Below are 21,880 nucleotides of genomic sequence, written 5' to 3'. Positions count from 1 at the left end.
CTTCAGACTATATTATCGATAGAGTTTAGTAATCGCTAAGTGATGACGATTAAATGAAAATATGTAGACAATAACGTACACTGATAATTTCAGGCAATTATGAAGCGTAATACTTTACTTCTTTAATAATCTGAATTATTAGAAATCTTTTACGTTACATTACGATATTCTTATCAATTTTATAACATTGATTTTAGCCTTATTCATTGATAATCTATAACTGTCATTCAATCAAAATTTGCCTCCGATTATAAAAATAGTTATCTACATAATTTATTATAATATTCTAATGTGAAATATTTTATAACGTTGAGAATTATATTTAGAGGGTGAACTATTATTATAAAAATGTGCGGAATATTTAAGTAATCCCATTGATTTTTATCTTGACATAAATTTAAAAAATTATTAATGCGTATTATGATTAAAAGAATAATTCAAAACATGTACGAAACTATCGTCTAGGTTATAAATCTCAATTTAATACAAATAGTTATATGCATTTAATTGAAAAAGGTCATTACTATGAACATAGTTCATAATAAATATTATTAATTGAATAATTCTTTATTGATAAATATAATTATTATATAATTTATATTGTATGAATAAAAATTTGAGTAATTATTTTAAAAATAATTTCGTAAAAATATCGTTATGATAATGATTTCCAATAAAATATGGAAAGAAAAATAAATTAAATAATTTCGATCAATTAATCATGAAATTAGCTAGTCCATATTATATAAATATTCCTTTTTAGGAGATATTTATTTACTTTAGATGTACGAGATATTAATCGAATAAAACGGAAATAAAGCGCTACAATTAGCGATATCTAGTACGACTATCATTCAATAAGTATATGTACAAAATTTTGAAACTGTTTCATTTTGCAATTGCCTGTAATACGTCTAGAGAGTTATTATTTTACACGTAACTGTACTTTGTATAGAGCAGATTTAATATCAAGAGAAGTATGAGCTCATAAACAGGAAGAAAGTCACATTGACAGCACTACTGACATTTTTTATAAATAAAAACTTTACATCAAATTGAAGTTCTCGTTGAATATATTTATCATCGTTTCAATTAATGGAAATATGTTTTGGGACATGCGATGAAAATGAGTTAAGAAAGAGTAGAGGAGACGTAGAAAGAGAAGAGGAGAAAAGACAAAAAACATAACATACAAATATACACATATAGGGAGAGATATGAAAAGAAGAAAATTTGATTCTACGTTTGAAAAAGTGAGATACAAAGCTTAAAACTCCGCACAAAAAATAAAAGTATTTAGGTCGATACTATTACTTTTAATACTTTAAGCAATTGAATAAATGTACTGTTTTTTTTTTAATTTTATCTTAGAATATTATATATATAATAATTTGTTGAACAATCCACCGTTATTGTTTATTAATATTACTTATTTTTATATTATTTATTACACGTTCATGTGCAAATCCATGTAAAAATTCAGTATAGCATTCCTTTAAATAACATAAAGATTATATTACTTAAGCCCTATATAATTATGTTAAATAAACTTCAATACGATTTTACGAACTATTTTGTAGTATTACAGTATGGATAATCAGTAGGAGTGTGTCCAAGATCTCACGAACGATGGTACAAACAAGATAATAAAAAGACAATCATGCAATGTTACATGAACCAAATTGAACCCTTTTATCTATTTAAAATAATAATTAATTTACAGTTTAAACATATATGCTTTATCATGAATAAGTATAGGAAATAAAGATTCAAAAAAAAAAAAAAAAAAAAAAAAAAAAAAAAAACGGTGCTCATAAGCAAAGAAATATAAGAAATTACTGTGCATTGATTCATTATTAATCACAAATCCTTCAGTCCTGCTATTGCCGAAGGATTTAAAACCTATCCGATAAAACTTGATAGCACGTATCCGTACTCTATTAAAGGAAATTTATTCACGGGATTTTATGAAAGTAGGTACGTGGCATCTTTTAGTCCTGTTTTAAATTCTCAATTCTTACTTGTATAAAAATGAGCGATTGTCTCATACTTCTATATATGAAAAGTCACGTAAAAATTAGTAACCCATTAGGCCAATAACATAATATTTATGACAATTTTATTTATCCTATATTGAATTTGGCCACTTAATATGTTAGAAATTTGTTATTTTTCACTTTTTAATAGTTTTAGAGGCATTTGTTTTTATAAAATTTTCTTTAAAAAAAAATGTTTTTTATTAATTTTTAAAACCGCTTTCGATTCGTATGAACAAATGTTTATCGAACATAAAAATATTAACCATCGACCTTAAATAAATAATTTTGTTTTTCAATTTAACTTATACAACCTACGAAAGAAAATGAAATTTTCCAGAGGAAAAAAGTTGAAAGTCAAATATATGCATTAGAATTATTATGATTAAATTAATAATTCGAATGGATCGTTAACATTTAATATTTGTTATTTAATATTTTTTAATATTTGTACGAGCAATACAAAATCTATTATCTATTTAACATTGAAATATTTATGTACTTGGAATACTTAAAATTGAGAATGAAATAAATTTTCGTTCGATCATGTGTTTTCGTATTTTCACAGATTTATTCTATTTGTTTACATTTCCTTTATTTTTTCATTATTCTCTCGTTGGTTCCTCATAATTGCAATAGTTCTATCCTAAATATTCAATAATGTATTTAATTTTGTTTGTATCCCCTCGACGAAATACATTAGGGCTATAGATTATTGATTAGCAAATAATGTTTCATTGGATGGAAAGGAATTTGGTTTATCTCCCCTCGTAGATCATATATCTACGACACTCATCACGAATATTCCTCGAATGTTCCGTATTTAACCTCGCAGATTACCACTTATTATTAGTCGTTATTCGGTCCTGGATATTCCCATGGTCGAGAATGCTGATTCGCATTTTCGCTTGACTACGGTAAAACGTAACGCGACTCGCTCGCTTAGTCAGTTCTATTCGTTCAGCATCGAGAATCCGTAGAAACCAAGAATCTCGAAAGCATGAGTAACAAGATAATTTATGCTATATTTACCAAAAGTCTTATTTTTCTAAATGAAAATATACGGCTAATATTTGTAGATTCAATTTATAAATTCAATGAGTACTTTACTTTTCTGATAATAAATGATTTTTACCTACTAATTTATCATACCTAATATTTTTACTAATTTATCACATCTTATATTTATTATTTAAGATTCATCTTTTATGACATTATTGTTCTAATAAATAATATTTACTAATATAAACATATTCGTACAGACAAAGCTACTTTTTAGAACTAATGCAAATATAATATTCTAAATTTTTTGCGAAGTAAAGAATTATCAGGACAGGGATATTGGATATGCGTGTACGGATTTCGTCCGAGATCAGTTCACTCGACTCGTTAAGGTTATTATGAATCGACAATGTCATGTGTAATACGACAGACTTGGAAAAGGGCTTATACCCTATAAAATACCTACCACCTTTATTGTAAATATCAGGGAATAAATAATGTCTATGGTACACCGCGCTAGGATGTAGCAACCCTGTGGTCTTTCGCATACCTCGTAAACTTGGTCAATTATCTTACACTTCGCGAGTCCTTCGCTTTAGTCAATCGTTTAATAGAAAATTCATTAGTACATTCATTGAATAACAACTAAATTTTCATTTATTTGAGTATAAAGAGTATTAAAAGAGTAGATTATAATTTAAACTATGAATTTGCAATTAATTATAAAAATAAGTCATTTTTAATATTAAAAACTATGAAATTTAATAATTACAGACTGATTACTCTAACTTGCTATAATTTTTATATAATAACAGATATAATTTTTAATTCGTCATCGTTTGTTCATAACGTATGTTTAAAAAATTCTTTCTTTTTAGCAGTTTGATAAATAAGTATTTATCTTAACGTGTTTTTTTTTTTTATTTATTTCTTAATCTTATCTGAATAGTATTATCAAATATAGTTCATTAAAAGTTTCAATCTTAAAAAAAAATATAAAAAACAAAACTTGCCCTATAACCTTCATCCACTACTAGTTTCCTTCTAATCCGTAATGTTTCGTGTAACATAATATTTGCTTCATGTGTCTTGATGATTTTGAATCTGACTATTATTTCAATATTATATATTATTTAAAAAATTTGATATTATTCCATATTTGTTTAATTACGCAGAATAAATATTTATTTTCTTCTCCATGCACTATCGAATGCGCTACCTTTGACATAATTTCTTATTTAACTCCATCAAACTTAGCTAAAAATTAACTAAAATATGCATTACTGTTACAATAATGATTTTATACTTGCTCTCAGTAACCGCGCGTTTAGAAAAGTTATTAATAATTTTTGTATACATAAAGAATAATAATAACATAATTAACTGATGTTAAAAAAAAAAAATACCTTTCATCATCAGAAAAATCGCTTTCAGATAAGACGGAATACGACTTATAAGTTTTAATAGTATCAACTAAGTATTGAGACATTTTAAGCCACTCATGAAATTTTATATGTCAGTTTAATCTCTGAAAATATCTAAAATTCTTTAAAAGATAAATTTTGTTAGTATAAGTTCAATCCATAAATTACTTATGCAAAATTATTTAACTATAACAGTTATTAAATTTATAATTAATTTTTTCTATATTTTATATTAAGTGAAGGGTATCCTAAAAATTTCCATATACAAAGTTCAATATGTTTTCAATAATTTTAGTTCTCAGTGTTGCATAAAAAATCATTAATTTTCCCAAAAATTAATTTAATATATAGATACAATAATTGTATGAGCTTATTTCTGTGAATAATTGTCATTTATATGTTATCAAATAATAAATGTAGAAAGTCAACTATAAAGTCATGATGTATTAAATAATACATTGAATAATCTAAAAATCAAAATGCAAGAAAAAATTATATATTTAAAAATTTAGTAGATAAAATTCATTCGTATTGATAAATAAATAGTATGTAGATGTTTAGTTGGGTAAATTAAAATGTTTTTATTCTTCTACGTGCAATATTATCATGTTACATATGCTATATGAACTTTATACTCGAGCATGTTTGAGTAGAAAAAATAATTTAAAATATTTAATATCTATACCACTTTTCATATTTTTCATGAAAACATAATATTTATTATTATTATAGATAAATTAATTATGATTCAATTTATATTATAAAAGAAAAGAAGTGAAATAGAAAATTTTTACGTCTCTTTCAAAATATAGAAAATTTTTATGAGATGGTCATGTTATATTAGTTAAGTAACATACAAACCAGTTTCGCTAGATTATAAGTTAAAGTTTAGTTAGAAGAAAACTGATAAAAGAATAAATACTGACTGATGAAACATTGCGTGTTATAAAAACTAGATAAAAAGAAAAAATATTAATTGACAAATTACATGGAATTAAGGGATACATTGACTGAAACAATGGAAGTTTACGTTCGACTCAATGTACATTTTATTCTGTTTGAGGAATAAATTTATTTGTGAATAACTTATTTTATAATTTATTTATATTTAGATAATTTTAAATTGTGGTACTAATGCAATTGTTCATATGTAATATCATTTATGCTATCATAAACACAAATATAAATAACTGATATTTATATAATATAATACATATTCTTTACAAAACGCTGCATAATTATATGTAATTGAAACAATCCCATGCTTGAATTTAATAAAACAAATGTTTTAAACTAATGTTAATAATAAGGTATCTAATAATATCTAAAACACCTATTTAAAGAATAATTAAAAATACTAATTCATATGTTCATCGTATGTAATTATTAAAATGTGAAAATACTCTACATTTGGTTCAGTATTTCAATGTTATTTCGACATCAAATAGTTCCCGGAGAAAAAACAGTATTGTAGAATTTTGTAAAAATATAATCAAACTAAGGATAGCAGATTATCTTTACACATTTCGTTGAGGGTCAGTCTACTAAATTTTTATATACTAGAAAAGAGTAGTAAAGATTCATTACAGTGTAATTTACAACCACTTTTCTAATCGAACTTAGTAGGATATAATCATAATATGGTTATATGTTGAGTCACTTAGTGGTTCACGTATTACTCTTTCGCAATTGCTATTTAAAATGTCTGTGATGAATACGCCCAATCAGTGTAATATGTTTTTCAAAAATTAATTAAGTTTTGGCATTCATATTGCACGAGGAATTTAAACACTTGTTTAACCACTAAATAACAAATATATAATGTGCATAATAATTGTAATTCAATAAATATCAAGTTTCGTCACTCATCAATTTAGTTTACCTAAATAATGACATATAAAGCATTTTGAAATTTTTAAAAAATTCCAAAACCAAATTACAAAACAATGTTTTAAAAAGTTGAAATTTATTTACTTATTTAAGTCAATTTTTTATTTATATATAGGTACATCATAGAAATTTAGGTTTTTGCAGATACTAATTTAGAAATAAAGGCTTTAACATTTTTTTAAATTATAAAATAAAAAATATGTAGATATTTTATTCATATATATTTATTGATCTTTAAAGTGTAAAAGCAGAGCAAAATTCATTGGGGGTGGAGTGTCGCGTGTATATAAAATCGTTACACTTGCCTCTTATTATTTTTCTAACTCTTTCTCTATCTCAAACTATTGTTATCTCAAACTACTTATTATTATTCTGATAATATTTTACTTCGTTTAATTGAAGCCAATCATCATATATTTCCTTATTATTAAATATCTTAAATTAAAAAATAATGAATATTGTAATTTTTTATATAAATAAGCGACTGTCATAAATATCCACATAAGCGAAAAAATAAAGAAAATTCTCTTCTTATAGACGCTAAATTTTATATAAAACATGATTAATACAAATTGAAAGATACGTCATTTATCAGTATTTAATGTCGTTTCTTATATTGAAAACAATAATTTTGTATGAAGCACTGAATTAATTAATTACGTACATGTGTAATGTAATGCTATTTCAGAATAATAGTTGAAGTAAAATTGAAGTAAATTGTAATATCAATACATTGTAAAAACCATTTATTTTGTATTTATTGTACTATAAAATAAGTAAATCTAGAGGTTAAATATCCTAAATCTATTCTATAGTAAAAAGTGACTATAAAATTATGTAATTGAAGTTTGTAATATTTGAAATAACAATTATTATTATTCTCGATTAGATTTTTAATAATGTTCATTGTCTCAAAAATAAAGAATCCTAAACATGATTCACAACTTCGCTATTACATATGTAACTACGAAGAAGAGTAAATGAAAAATTGTGGAATCTCTGATGTGTGTATTATTATGCATTATAGATCGACTAATTTTTTTGCAACTTTGCTACTTGCACTGCTGAATAATCGATAATTATTAATATTTGAAAGCATTCAAATATTACCAATCGATACATCTGAAAAATAGCATTAAAAGTATATTCATAAGTACACATTGTAATTTATGCTTACAAAATTCTATTTAATAAACATGTGTAATATTTCATATTATCATGGTTTTGTAATTATTATAAACGGTATATGTTGACTCTATTATTATACATAAATTATAATTATATTATTGTTTTAATACTTACAATTATTCTTAATCCATAGTTTATGAATAAATATTTATGTTTTTATAATTACATTAAAATTCTTATTACTAATTATATATCTTTATTTAATTCTACTTCCAGACAGATATTTTTATTTAATATAAATATAATATGAAAAATAGAATTAGGATTTATCAAGTAAGTTTCGAAGTTTTATAAATTAAGTAACATGTAAAATTTGTAATCTTTCTATTATAATAAATATCTATCTTATTATACTCCATTTTTGAAATTAAACATAATAAATATATATCATTATAAACTTCTAAATAATACATAATAAATTTAATCCAAAAAATAAAAAAAAAACTGCAGGAAATAAAAAAATTTAATTTTTTACAGTTAACTATAATAACGTATGTCATATAAATTTAGAGTGAGGATAACGCAGTAATCTTCAATAAAATATTGCAACTGATTTATTTTTCATAAATCTAAAAGTAATATAAACATTATATGACAAATATTATATAATAAATAATTGTACTGAGATTCATACAATGGGCAAAATCATGACTATTCAGTTTGTCAAAGGAACATCACAGATACACTCCGAGAGATGGTGCAGTATGGGTAATTTTGTGATCGTTCAATTACTTAAGTATATAAATAGGAAAAAATTAAAATTCAACGACGCCTAATCATGGAATGTATCTGATAAAGATAGATATGAAATTTGATAAGCAATTAATTGTAAAAAAAAAAACAATAATATTCAAACATGGAAGATGTAGAAATCATTTAAAATTAATATTTGATGTTTTTGTACATAGATTATTAACAGATTTACAAAACAATTAAATTTTCAATCCGATTAATATCTTTGCACTATATTAATCATTTGAAATAAGCATATAATTAATAAATAATGATATATTTAATATGAATTGAAATTTGAGCTATTCGGGTTAGCCGAAAAAGCAATATTAACAAATAAAATACTAAATACTATAATAAATATAATAAGTAAAGTAATAATATAGAAATATAAATTATTGTAAATTAAAAATCAATTATCATTAAAAAAGTATCAAATGTTAAAGTATTTATAAATCACTCAAGTTGTATAAACAAAAAGGAATTGATAGTTTTCGATAAAATTCAATTCTTCAATTTATATTCAGATAATCCATCATATAAATCTTAAATAAAATTAAAATATGACAAAGAATAATATATTTCTCTTCAACTTGTTTCGATAAAAATATTAACTAGTTTGGTCATAAATTTAATCTTTATATCGTTGATCCAAATTTATTATATACATCCTTATAAATATATATTTTTCTCCTAATTTAAAGTATTTTTAACATTTTATTAATCCGAATAAAAATATCATATCACTTATGACTGCTTTTTGTTTTTCATTTTAAATACGTACATTTAGTCACATTAGAAAATGTCTTAGAACTATCATAAGTAATATAACTTTTTTTTATTCTTCTTCGATTTTATGTAAGCTGAAAGAAAGTTACATATCCTAGAAATGCATATATACTTGTATGCTTCCATCAGTCATTAATGAAAACTAAATAATTATCAAGAAACTTGCATTCTATAAAATTTGTAAGGCTTAATGTTTTACGCCACTACTATTTAAGTTATAAAGTTCATTTCATTTACTTTAAATGCTTCATTGTGTCGATGTATTTTTATTTGCATATAACTAAAATTTACTATACTATTATACTTTATATGTATTCTATTTTCTATATAAATGCTTTATTCCAGGATTATAAAAAGAAATATTCATGTATGCTTTCGAACGTGTATAAATACATATATTTAGAAGTATAGTTTTGTATAGTAAATCGAGTGAGAAATAAACTAATGATATTTACAAATAAGTATATAGTATATTATATCTACAATATTATGTGTGATATTGCATAGGCAAATATATAAAATTATGACAATTTAAAATGAAAATCAGTAATTCATCAAATAGAATAATTTTCATAATTTTGGTAATGAGAAAGGAAAAGGTATATCATATCACAGAATAAGGTAATAGAAGAGAGAGAGAGAGACATAATATAAGATATAATTTGAGAGATGAACGAATAGTTTGAACAAAGAGTAAGAGAATTTCAGTATTTGTAATCATGACACGTTCTCGACACCTACATTAGAATTCTGATCAGTTTTTCTTGTTTCAAGTCTTCTGTTTTTTTTTCTGCTGTTTTACTAATCTCTCTTATTCTCTATCTCTTTCTCAGTATTTCACCCTCTGATTTACTTATATACTTCCGTTTCCTTGTTTCGTCTAAGAAAGCAAATTCAAGATTGAAGAAGAGAATGGATCAGGTATACGGAACAATGAAGAAAAAATTGATCAGAATAAGAAGACCAATGTAGCTGATAAAGTGAAAGAAAAAAGAGAACAATATGAGATAAAGACGGAAAAACTCATTTGACGCTGCATGAAAGCTTTAGAATGGTTTCGTTTTGTTTGCTTAATTATTTCCCATTTAGCAAGCAGGTGCCACACAAAATACATTTTTCTTCGTAAGATTTTCTTGGCTTCTTTCCCGCGCAATGGAAGCGAATTTTTTTCGCAATTCTTTCGCTCGAAGCTGATACTGCACTTTTTTCAGCATATTTATTCTGACATTCTTGCCTGAAAAATGAATGAAAAATGCACAAAAATATAAAAATATAAAAAAATGCCATAATAAAAATTGAATTTCTTAATATTCTACTAATTGTTACGAATAACAGAAATTATGACTTATTGGTCCTACTATTATTGGATTCCTCAAACGTATTTAATAACTATTTCATCGATATTTTTATTTATAGTTTATATTATTCTAAAATTAATAAAAAAGATAGATTGGACATAGGATAAGTAATAATTTTTATAAACATTAAAGTCTTATATTATTAATATATTATATCAAAATCAGCTAGCTTTCTTTTGAGCTTTCATTTCTTTCTTAAAAATCTTTATTATTATTCGCATATTTTTTAACTTAAATATAATTAGTTTAAAATTTTCTACTATTGAAACTATGATTAATGACTAATTATATATAATAAAAATATTAAGTTTGGCATTTGACTCTCTCTCTCTCTCTCTCTCTCTCTCTCTCTCTCTCTCTCGTTCGATAATTTATTCATTTAGCGAACATCGCTGTCGTATAAAATTTAATTATAAATTATTTAATTATAGATATTTTAAAATTCATCATTTTATTAATAAAATAAAAAATTTAATCGTATACTCTAAACTATGAAAACGAAATGGTTAGTAGAATAATCTTTACAAGCACAATTAGTACAATAATAATATAAATATATCACCTTAAGTATTTATATATATTTATTATTTTAACGCTATCATTTAGTTTAATATTTTTACAATAATTCTAAAATAAAAATGTAAAGTAACAAATATATAAATCTTTTTTATGCTTGTAACTTTCGTGTTGCTTTTCGCGTATTATCGAATTATATGATATTACTCCATCGCAAAGAATTGAAAATTCATAATTATTTCTACTACATTTTGTGAAATAGTACATAAAATGTAGTCTTGTTTGTATCTTTATAAATTTTATTTAAATTTTAATTTCTAAATATATCGGATAATAGTATATTATTGAAGGTTCATTGTATTAATTCTGTACCTAAGCCCCTGTTCATCTACTTCGGATGTGCCGGAATAGCAGATAAAATAGTTACCCCAACCTATTATCATTTCAAAATATTTGCCTTTTTTTTTATTTTTCATGTGTAATTGATTTTGTATGTAACGTGAAGATTGTGTGTGCATGCTTGAGCAAGTGAGTAACTGAATTTGATTCATCATTTGCGCAGTGATATTGTGCACTTTATTCGTAATTTCATTCTGAAAATATATTTCATCTTTATAAATCCTATTTTCATACAGACATAAATATACCATTTTTTAATATTTATGAAATTTATATATATAAATAAAGTATTTTTATTAAAAAATACTATTTATGTAACTGCTATAGTTGATTATGAATTTTTTTTTTTGCAATTTATTTTCATTTTAATATTGAAATACTTAAATTATCTAATAAATTAAAGACACCATTCATCTTTCTTAATTAAACAAGTAGAAAATGTATAGCAATACAGATATATAGTATTCGTAACATGTCACATAATCATGTAAATTTTTCCCATAATGACTTGTTTTAGTTTAAATAAAGCCACTTCACGAAATATTTCAAACTTTCGTTGGACGGCAAAATCTACCACAATATATCTCTAATATATTCATAATATATCCGTACATACACGGTGAAAAGAATTTTGTATATCGCCTTTTTAGCTGTGGGAATATTACAGTGTCCAGGTTATAAAAGTGAAGCCATCGCCGTTCACGCATTTATTTGAAAGTCAGCAGAATAGGAAGCTGCGGTATAGAAAATCTTATTTTTTCCGACATGCAAACGATCTTGAATGTACTTATTCAGCTCCATATTACAGAATTTACTCGCTGCGAAATGCTTCTCTAAACAATACGATAGCGATAGAACCAAGAGCAAACTGTTCTCCTTTTATATTTTTTGCTCTTACGCCTTTCTCTTTTTTTTCACCTTATGCATTTTTTTGTTTTAATGTTTCGATATTGAACTCTTGAATACATGAATGCAATGCAATCTTTTTATAAGTGCGATTATCGTTTAAGGATCTTTCGTGAATTATACAGCGAAAGATAAAGCAATTGTTAAAGACGACAATAGAAAATAAAAGATTGAAAAGAGTACAAAATAAAGGGTAAATAATAATAAGTAATGCATAATAAACAAACGTAAATTATGATAATTTATATTCTTATAATATGATATCTAAAGCTTTATGATAATAAGGAGAATTAATCAATTTACAAATTAGTCTAAATTAATTTTTAATGCATAATTCTTTAAGCGTAAATTATGTAACTAAAATTATTTTTCGTACTTCCAACAATTGTGAAAAATTCAATGAAACTTTCAAATTCACTGCATTAAACAAAAATATTATATCGACATAATCCATCGATGCATAATATATAATACTAAATATAATATTAATTTCATATTTATTAATTGAATTTCAATTTACAATAATAGATGTGAGAAATGAAACAGTCATTTATCAACTATCAATGAAAGCTGTCTGAGATAAATATTTCATTATTTGCTATATCATCTTGATATTTCAAAGTATTAAATTAAATTAGCTTTTATAAAGATGACATTTCTAATTTATCCTATTTAGAATAAGGAATACTTTTTATACTTTCTTTTCATTTTGAAAAATATATTGTATTTAAGAATTGTAGTATCTTTTATAATAGTTCTGCCCATAAAAGTCTTTATTTCTCATACATGACCTTAATAGGCAAATACTACAATTTATATATTTTTTTGTATAAAAATTACAATATAAATTATATAATCCTTATATAAATAATTAATTCAAATTATAAATCAATGATGTATTTCTTAAATGCAACTAAGCCACCTTTTTAAGTGGATTTGTTTAATAATTTATGAATTTCATTTGATAAAATTTGATCTAAAGTTAATAAAAGAACTATATTCATTATATGAATTCTATCCATTATCTAAATTAATTGTTGTAAAGTACATTAAAAAAATTTTCTGTATTTTTCAAATACTAGTACAACTCCAGGTACAAATTGAACTATTTCTTATTTAGAATTTTATTATTATCTTTGATGGTATTCTATAACATATATTTAGTTTACGATTATGTTGATTATGATTATAATAAATAGCAACACAATACAAACATGATCGATTCACCATTAAAATAAAGCAAGACTTCCGTCATTAGCTCGCTAAATTTTCAATCATTCAGCAATTGTAACAGTCCTCATTCAAAGACCATTGACACTTATATTCGCTTAAAGTCACATTTCATAACGAAATAAGCTATAGTCATATTTAGAAAATAAAATTGACGCCGAATCGCACAGCTTTATTCGGTTACGCGAGGACACTGGTTTACGCTACCTCCTTGACTGTATTGTATTGTCATATTATTAGTCGGCACAGTGATTCCATCAACACACTTGATTTTTCATTTTCTATACGTCTTATATTATACATCAGAAAATATCTTTATGGATAGATAAAATTTTACTATTTATCCTATTCGCTGTTCCTTTGAAATTATAAATTAAAAATGTTTAATTGTTTTATGCTGCTCTTCACATCCAAACTACAATCCATCTACTATCTAAAATGCTTAATTAAATTAAATAAATATTTATATATATTTATGCATCTACAAAGCATAACAGACAAATTATGAATTAAACACATGTAAGTTAACAAAAAAGTGTGAATAATAGAGATAAATAATCTATTTTAATAACACGTAAATAAAAAAAAAAATATATATATATATATATATATATATATATATATATACATAAATAGAAAAATTATCTTCAATATAGTAAAACAAAAGTAAAATGCTGTAGTAAAATGTAAATGTAATTGTAATTCAGTAAAACATCGTAATCCCTTGTGTTTTTACTTAATTATATATTCGTATAAACTTACTTACAACTACTTAAATTATTATATTTTTTTATGTATACAATCATTAAAAATATTAGTGATAATAACCTTATGATATTATAACTGTGTGTAAGTAATTTAAACATGCAAACGCCATCTAATAAAATCATGTAACTATTATGATTGATAAAAACCTTTCTTCATTGGAATCCAACAAAAAATTAGTAATATAATTGTAGAATTATTGTCATTATTACGTAGAAGTACATAAGGAATGAATACTCATTTATTTATAAATTCAGATTATAGAGAGAGAGAGAGAGAGAGAGGGAGAGAGAGAATGCAACTGAAATGTAATACGTGTCTGCTTATTTTTCTACTATTGTTATCTTATATTATTCCTAAATGTGTATCTATCAACTTACCTCCAATAAATTTTTTCAAATTGTCCTCATACTACAATAGCAATTGTAATTTTTAGCTTAATACCTGGAATTAGTAGTTGATAAGTCCTTATTTAATCTATAGTGTTATCTTGATTAATCTCCCTTGATCGGTTATCGCCTTTTTACATCCCACTGGTCTCGGTATCAATGCAGTGACAGATTGAAGTTTCCGTGCGAAAGCCATTCCGACAGACAAAAAATCTACGATATCTTGCTGATGGTCAAGCAATGTTTGATAATTTCAACATATTATTCACTATATTTCATGAATAGTTGTATTGGACAACCACACGTTCATTTATTAATCAGGATGAAATCATTTCCAAGAATTCTAAACTCCTTATGCAATGAAATTATTGTTTTGTATAGCATTGCCAAGATGCTATTTCTATCCATCATTCTGTTTATGCTAAATCATTCAACCTAAATATCATATATTACATAAATATCATAATATAAATTTTCACAACATATTAAATTTATAGACTGAAAATTAAAATTAAATTTAAAATATTTTTCTAAAGCATTGAGAGTATAATTATTACAAACCTTGTCTCATATCTAAGTATTATTAGTAATATTTTCAAAACAGTAATACATATAATGTGAGCCAATATATATATATATATATATATATATATATATATTTATTTATTTATTTATTTATTTATTTATAAATAGTTGTATGTGTTATAAACTAATAAGTATCTAACGCTTTAAAAAATGCTATCAATTACATAAATTACAAATAATTTCAGCTTATTTAAATTGTATGCACAATTGGATAATTTTAATATTCTCAATATTTTATGCTAACATATATAATACAACATTTCAAATATTTTCCATTATGAAAACTGATCCTTTCTTTATTTTAAAATAAAATTATCTTTGACATATTAGAAAAAGTGCACTACCGAATCAGTCCAACTACACTTCCTTTGTCGTGTTTTTCCGAGTGGAATTTTTTCTTATTTTCAAAAAATTTAACACCAAAAATACATGTAATGGTTGCTTCCATTTCTCTCAACAGTGTCAGAAGGAAGAGTCCTGTAACGAAGCATTCTCCATTGCATTCCATATTCTCTAATGGCAAAGAATCAACTACTGTATTTCCGACGAGATTCCTTTCAAGCAACTAAAGCCACATATGATAGCGCACAAACATGTATATATATATATATATATACATGTATGAATGTATGTATACATATACGTGCTCTTTACAAGCTTTACAAAATATTGCTGGACTAAAAGTGTTACCTTTTGCTGACTCTAACTTGAGCACGTTCTTGCACACGGCCAACTTCCTTATATTGAAGCGGTGAATTCTCGAATTTCGCTCCGGGAAACTGAATTGAGGATTGACTATAGAATCCTTTTCAGTTAAGATGAAAGACACCGGCTCTTACTTGGGTTTGTACGAGTATTCTGTGTGATAAAATCTTTACCATTCGTTGTTACGCACTTTATGAAAAGAAATAATTTACCGTATACAACCTTTCTCAAAAATAATATAAGTTATGTTAATATGCCAGAATCTTTTTTTTGTAATAATTGCTTGTAATAATTTAATGGTTTATAACAAACATATTATAATATACGATTTTTATCTCTAATAATTTCAGAATGAAAATAGTTTCATTGACTTAATATTAGACTGATTGATATACCCAGATCACTTGTCCTTTCATATCAAAATCAATTATGTAAATATTTTACACATTCAAATATTTATAAATGACATAAAGTTCAATTTTTAATGTAAATTTAAACCCACATGTATGCGTATTAATGGATATGCATAACTGACATAAAGTGGGTAATGAAATTATTCGTTTATTTTAAAAGGAACATATGTAAATTTTGAAATATCGAATTGAATCTTCTGCGATTTTTAATTTTATTCTAGAAGAGATAGCCGAAATTCTTTTGTAATCGTTTAAAGTTAATTGTTAATTAATACAGGTAGTGAAGTCACGCGCACAAGATATAATAAAGTAAATCGCACTCTTATGCATTAAATTAATTAAGCAAAATAATTAATGAAAATGTTTAAATCCATATATAACTCTAATATAATAATGCATCAATGGACATATATAACTTGGAATTAAAATTAAAATTAATGCAAATAAATAATTTTTAAATATGTTACATCTAATGCTATTGTATTCTGGTATTAGCTATTCGTAAAAATATTCATACTTTTCATTAGTATTTTCAATGTGCTGATGATTGATTATCTTATTGATTTAATTGAAAAATATTTCTTAAAACTCAAACTTTTTATCTTAAAGCGAATCATTATTTCCCTTAACAAATTACAAAATTATACAACCATCTATTGTTTGTATCGTGTTCATTAAAAAAAAAAAAATAGCACTTCAAGGTTTATATAATCCATAAACATTTGTTACAGATTTAGCTACAACTACGGAGAAAGTAACGACCGCGAAAGTAGCGACAAAAAAGGTCGGGACGGCAAAGCGTTTCGGACCTACTGATTCGCCTATGCTCAACTACATATTCGATTCCCATAGCAGCCATAATAAACACCAACACTTCCACGATCATCATTGGGGTCCACATTTCGAGGGTAAAAGCACAAACATAACAGCACAAGCCGGGGCCAATGTTACACTGGATTGCCGAATTTCACTTTTACAGGATAAAACTGTGAGTAAAAATGTAATACTACCTAGTAAATATAGTGGATCACATCAGTAATATTATAATGACAATGATAATTAAAAAGATTTTTTTTGAATTTAGTCAAAAAAATTTTCAAGAAAACGATAAAAATAACCATAAATTAAGAATATATTTCCGGTTCTTATCAGTATTCCTTGCATATCATTAGAATACTATCCAAGTTTCTTTATCAATGAAATCATACAATGAAGTATTTATTTCATAAAATATTTAAAAAAAAGAAATGAAAGAAAAATAGTTTTTAAATGCCTGCGAGAATAATGATTTCGAAAACAAAAATTTATGTAAAATATCTGAAATTTTTTTCTATTAATACTCGTTAGTAGTGTAGCATGAATTACGTTAAAATCACTCATTACTTTTATTAATTATTGTTTCATAAATTAGAATATTAATTTCCAAATATATATATATATATATATATACATTAATAAATTAATTTTGTTCAACTCGATTTACGTAAAATACTCTAGATTTTTCAAAGTGCTTACGGAAATTATTTATTAAAGACCAAATCAGAAATGCCTGCCTTTTTATTTGTCAAGTAATTTTACATTTTTTAATAACGTAAAATTAAGGTAAAAAATTTTTTCATTGAATTTATCACTTTACTACTTATTATTTAATGCTATTTAACATTTACTTTTATTCTTATATTATTACAGAATTTTCAATATAAAAAAAAGATTGTTTTAATGAAGAACCATTGATTTTTCTCATTTCATGAACTTTTAATAGTCAAGCATAATATCAACCGTAATTGTAATACAGAAAATTTATTGAATTAGGCAAAATATCTAGAATAACATTAGTAATAATATAATTTGATACATTGTAATGAATAAATACAGTATCCAGAAATTATTCTAATTAAATTTTACTTCATAATTAATGGATGTTTTTTTGTTTTTATTAAAATATATGACTAATATAAATTAAGAAAAAATTATGCTCTTCACGTGATTTAAGAATTTTATTTGACTTTAAAATATATAAATATGTTAAGACTTCTAACGGTAATTAATGTTTATACGTATTATATTTATCATTTTGTTAACATTCATTTACTATAACTATAAATTTTCAATATATCTTGAAATGCATAAAAAGTTGAGCATATTAGGTAACCAAATGAAATATAACATATTATAATTTATAACTTCATAGCTTTTTCGGAATTTAAGAAGTTATCCACAAAGTTAATTATTAAGTATTAACATTATGAATCAGTGATTTGGAAGCTTTAATATGTATAAACATTTCGGCTAAAATTCGAGTAATAGTTTGGGCAAATTAGTAGGAGCAAATTTTTACAAACTATTATTATATTTACTTGGAAAGTTTACGAAAATAAACAATATTGATTTTTCATATATATGAATTTATCTATGATCTCATATTCAATTTCTTTGAAATAATAATTCACCCGTTTTCAATATTTTCATTACTTTCAATATATATATTATTTATAATTATATTATGAAAACATGTCATGAATATATATGCCATTGAGTTATATAAATTAGTAAAAGAATGATTATTTTTCATGTAAGGCGGTTTATCATTCCAAATTTCATTATCATGCAATTTCACAGTCATGTTCAAAATAAATACGAGTGCACCAGCTGGGATGAGTAGTAATGCAGTTCGCACATCTACCAGTTCCTCTTGTAACCCCATTTAGTTCAAGTTGATTGTAAACCTTCAATCCTTTTCGTTATTTTTATTTAAATGAGAATTAAAAGACATTCATTCAAGATTTGAATGCAAACTGAGAATGAGTTGCTCTATTCTATACGCTACTTTAAAGAAAAATGATAATAAAATGAATTAGAAAAATTGCAATAAACTTATTTTTACGAATCTCTTAATATATTTCAAATTTATTATTAAAAAGTTAATTTATACGAATATTCTTCCTTTTTCATTATATTTCAATTAAATTAAATAACGTATCATTGGATGAATCTTACCCCCTATTATTAAGTCATAGAAATAGTCTATTTGGATATCGTGTCATTATATATATATATATATATATTTAGATTTAACGTATAAAGAATATTATGAATTTATAATTACCATTCCAAAATATATATTTCTTCGGTATAAAGTTCATCGATTGATTTTCTTTTACAAAAAGTATCTCGTTACTAAAATTGAAATTAAATTAGTACATAGAAGTCTATTAATAACATATGAAGTAATGTGATGGAGCTCACATATTGTGTTAATTTATTAACTATGATAAATTATGAAAAAATTTACAGCGTAGGTTTTAACTATCATCATCAATATCAATTATATCATATTTTATATAATAAATAAGAAAAATAAATACGGAAACAATTTCACTATTTCATACATTATTCTTTGCAGTTACATTACTTTTCAAAATACGATTTGAATATAAAAAGAAAATATACTTAGAAATTCGTTTCTCATCATTTTTAATTTAAATTTAATTATTAATAGTATAAGTGTTATTTATAATTTACGTATTATAAATATAAATAAACAAAAAAATGCTCCATAATTTATAAATTATCCAGTTTATTTAGAAAAATCCTATGGTTAAACGTATTGCCTATATTAATTACTTAATTATCTATATTAACTAATTATTTTTCTTTATAAATTGAAATCTTTTTTATAAATTATGTTATACTTATTGTTATGTTATTCTTATTAAAAAAAAAAAAAAACCTTGTTACAAAGAGAATTTATAATTAACATTTGGATTAAAGCTTAGCATCAATTGGAAGATATTTACAATTTAGTTTTATAAATTAATTTTACACTATTATTATATTTTAACTAAAGTATGAATTTATTAACTCATAAGGTACATATACTTCAAATTTAGTAATGTTACCAAAAGTGTACATAAAGATAAATTGTAAATCAATCGAATGAGTGATTAAGTTGTCTATTATATATCTGCAATGAACAAAGCATCGTATAGACAAAAAATTTGTAAGAAAATCCAAATTAAACGTCTACAGGAAGTCTTGTGCAGTGTAATATGTCTTTTATAATTTTTTCTATTATTTCGACTATTATATTTCATACTTTTCGATAAGATATATTTAGTAATATTACCCGTCATAGCTATTCGGTGTAATGAGTTTCAGTATTGAATAATTATTATTTACTCGATTTTTTTCTATTTATAGATGCATGATAATATTCATTGAAATGGAAAATGAAATATAATAATCACTAGCAGAATATTCCGTAATTTATAAATGAATCTTTCTATAATTAATATTGATGTCCTTTAAATGTCGATAATTTTATACAATAAATACATTTGAAGTCGATAAAATATATTGGCACACTCAAATTTTGTTCTTCAAATATTACTTCAATAGTCTCTAATTAATAACAATTCTATTCATTATTAAATTAATTAACAATATATGTCTATAATGAGTTATTTATAATGTCTCTTAATATTTTATAATCTAGATACTTAAATAAAATACCGTAAATTTTCTTCGTCCTTAGAGGTTTTATCGCATTAGCTGGTATTTCAGCCTACTTGATAAATATGTAAGTGACTTTTCGATCGATATACATTTATTTATATCTCAAAATGAATACGATCAGCTCTCAATATATTATTCCCATAGTTGTTTTACAGTACGTTACAATGCTATTAGTTATTTGGACAAATTCACGATCAATGTCAATCATAGACTAAGTATATAAAACAAAATTTACTTGATAAATTTGTTAATCTTAAAATTCAATACAATTTTATTGCATATCATTCGCATCTCCATGAATATTATACCTTAGATTAAGTTGCCGTTTATATTAAAAATATTTTTCTATCTTTTTCCTTTTCTTCATTCACACTATCTTAGCCTTATATTTACTCTAGTAATAAAGAGTCATCGGCTTTGATTAAAAGAGCAGCTTCAACTTTTCTCTCCTATACCTTATATATATAACTCGTGTTCCGTTGGCTTGTACGCAGGTGTCCTGGGTGAGACGACAAGACAACGGTGAGAAGATGAACTTGTTGACGGTGGGGCAACAGACGTATACCGGGGACTCGAGGTACACCGTGGAATTTCAGTATCCGGACAACTGGCGCCTTCAAATCAAGAGCGTCAACAGCAGTGACGAGGGTCAGTATGAGTGCCAGATCAGTACACACCCGCCCAGGTTCATTCACGTTAATCTACACATTAACGGTAAGTACATAGCGATTGCAAAACTTTTTAACCGACGCCTTATTCAGCTACTCTTGATAGATGAGTCTTGTTAGCAAAGAAACTTAAGAGTTATAATAATGGTGGCGAAACGTTAATTTGACACAATCCAATTTACGACCTATCACTTTACCAAACCTGCACATTAATAAAATTATAGTGGAAACTCGTATTACTTGCATTAGCTCGATTATCACTAATTTCAATTAGTTTTCTTTTTATTTTTGTTGTAAGATCCGACAACATGCTATTGCATTATTACTTTTACAATACTATTGATTAAATGCAGAACATGAATCTATATGA

At 24.4% G+C, this 21,880-nt stretch overlaps 1 protein-coding gene across 1 annotated transcript in view; it reads left to right on the top strand.

The window, feature by feature from the left end:
* Positions 1 to 21,880, top strand: part of LOC105367719 (uncharacterized) — a 76,297-nt gene extending 54,417 nt beyond the window's left edge. Inside the window, exons 3-5 of the mRNA XM_011506487.1 lie at positions 17,059 to 17,315; positions 21,337 to 21,556; positions 21,864 to 21,880. Of these exons, the coding sequence (XP_011504789.1) occupies positions 17,059 to 17,315; positions 21,337 to 21,556; positions 21,864 to 21,880 (494 nt within the window). The remainder of the gene's footprint in view (positions 1 to 17,058; positions 17,316 to 21,336; positions 21,557 to 21,863) is intronic.

This window comes from Ceratosolen solmsi, unplaced genomic scaffold, assembly GCF_000503995.2.
Source record: "Ceratosolen solmsi marchali unplaced genomic scaffold, CerSol_1.0 scaffold7, whole genome shotgun sequence".
Lineage (NCBI taxonomy): Eukaryota > Metazoa > Arthropoda > Insecta > Hymenoptera > Agaonidae > Ceratosolen > Ceratosolen solmsi.
Note: the sequence above shows the minus strand (reverse complement) of the source record. Positions and strands in the feature narration are given on the sequence as shown.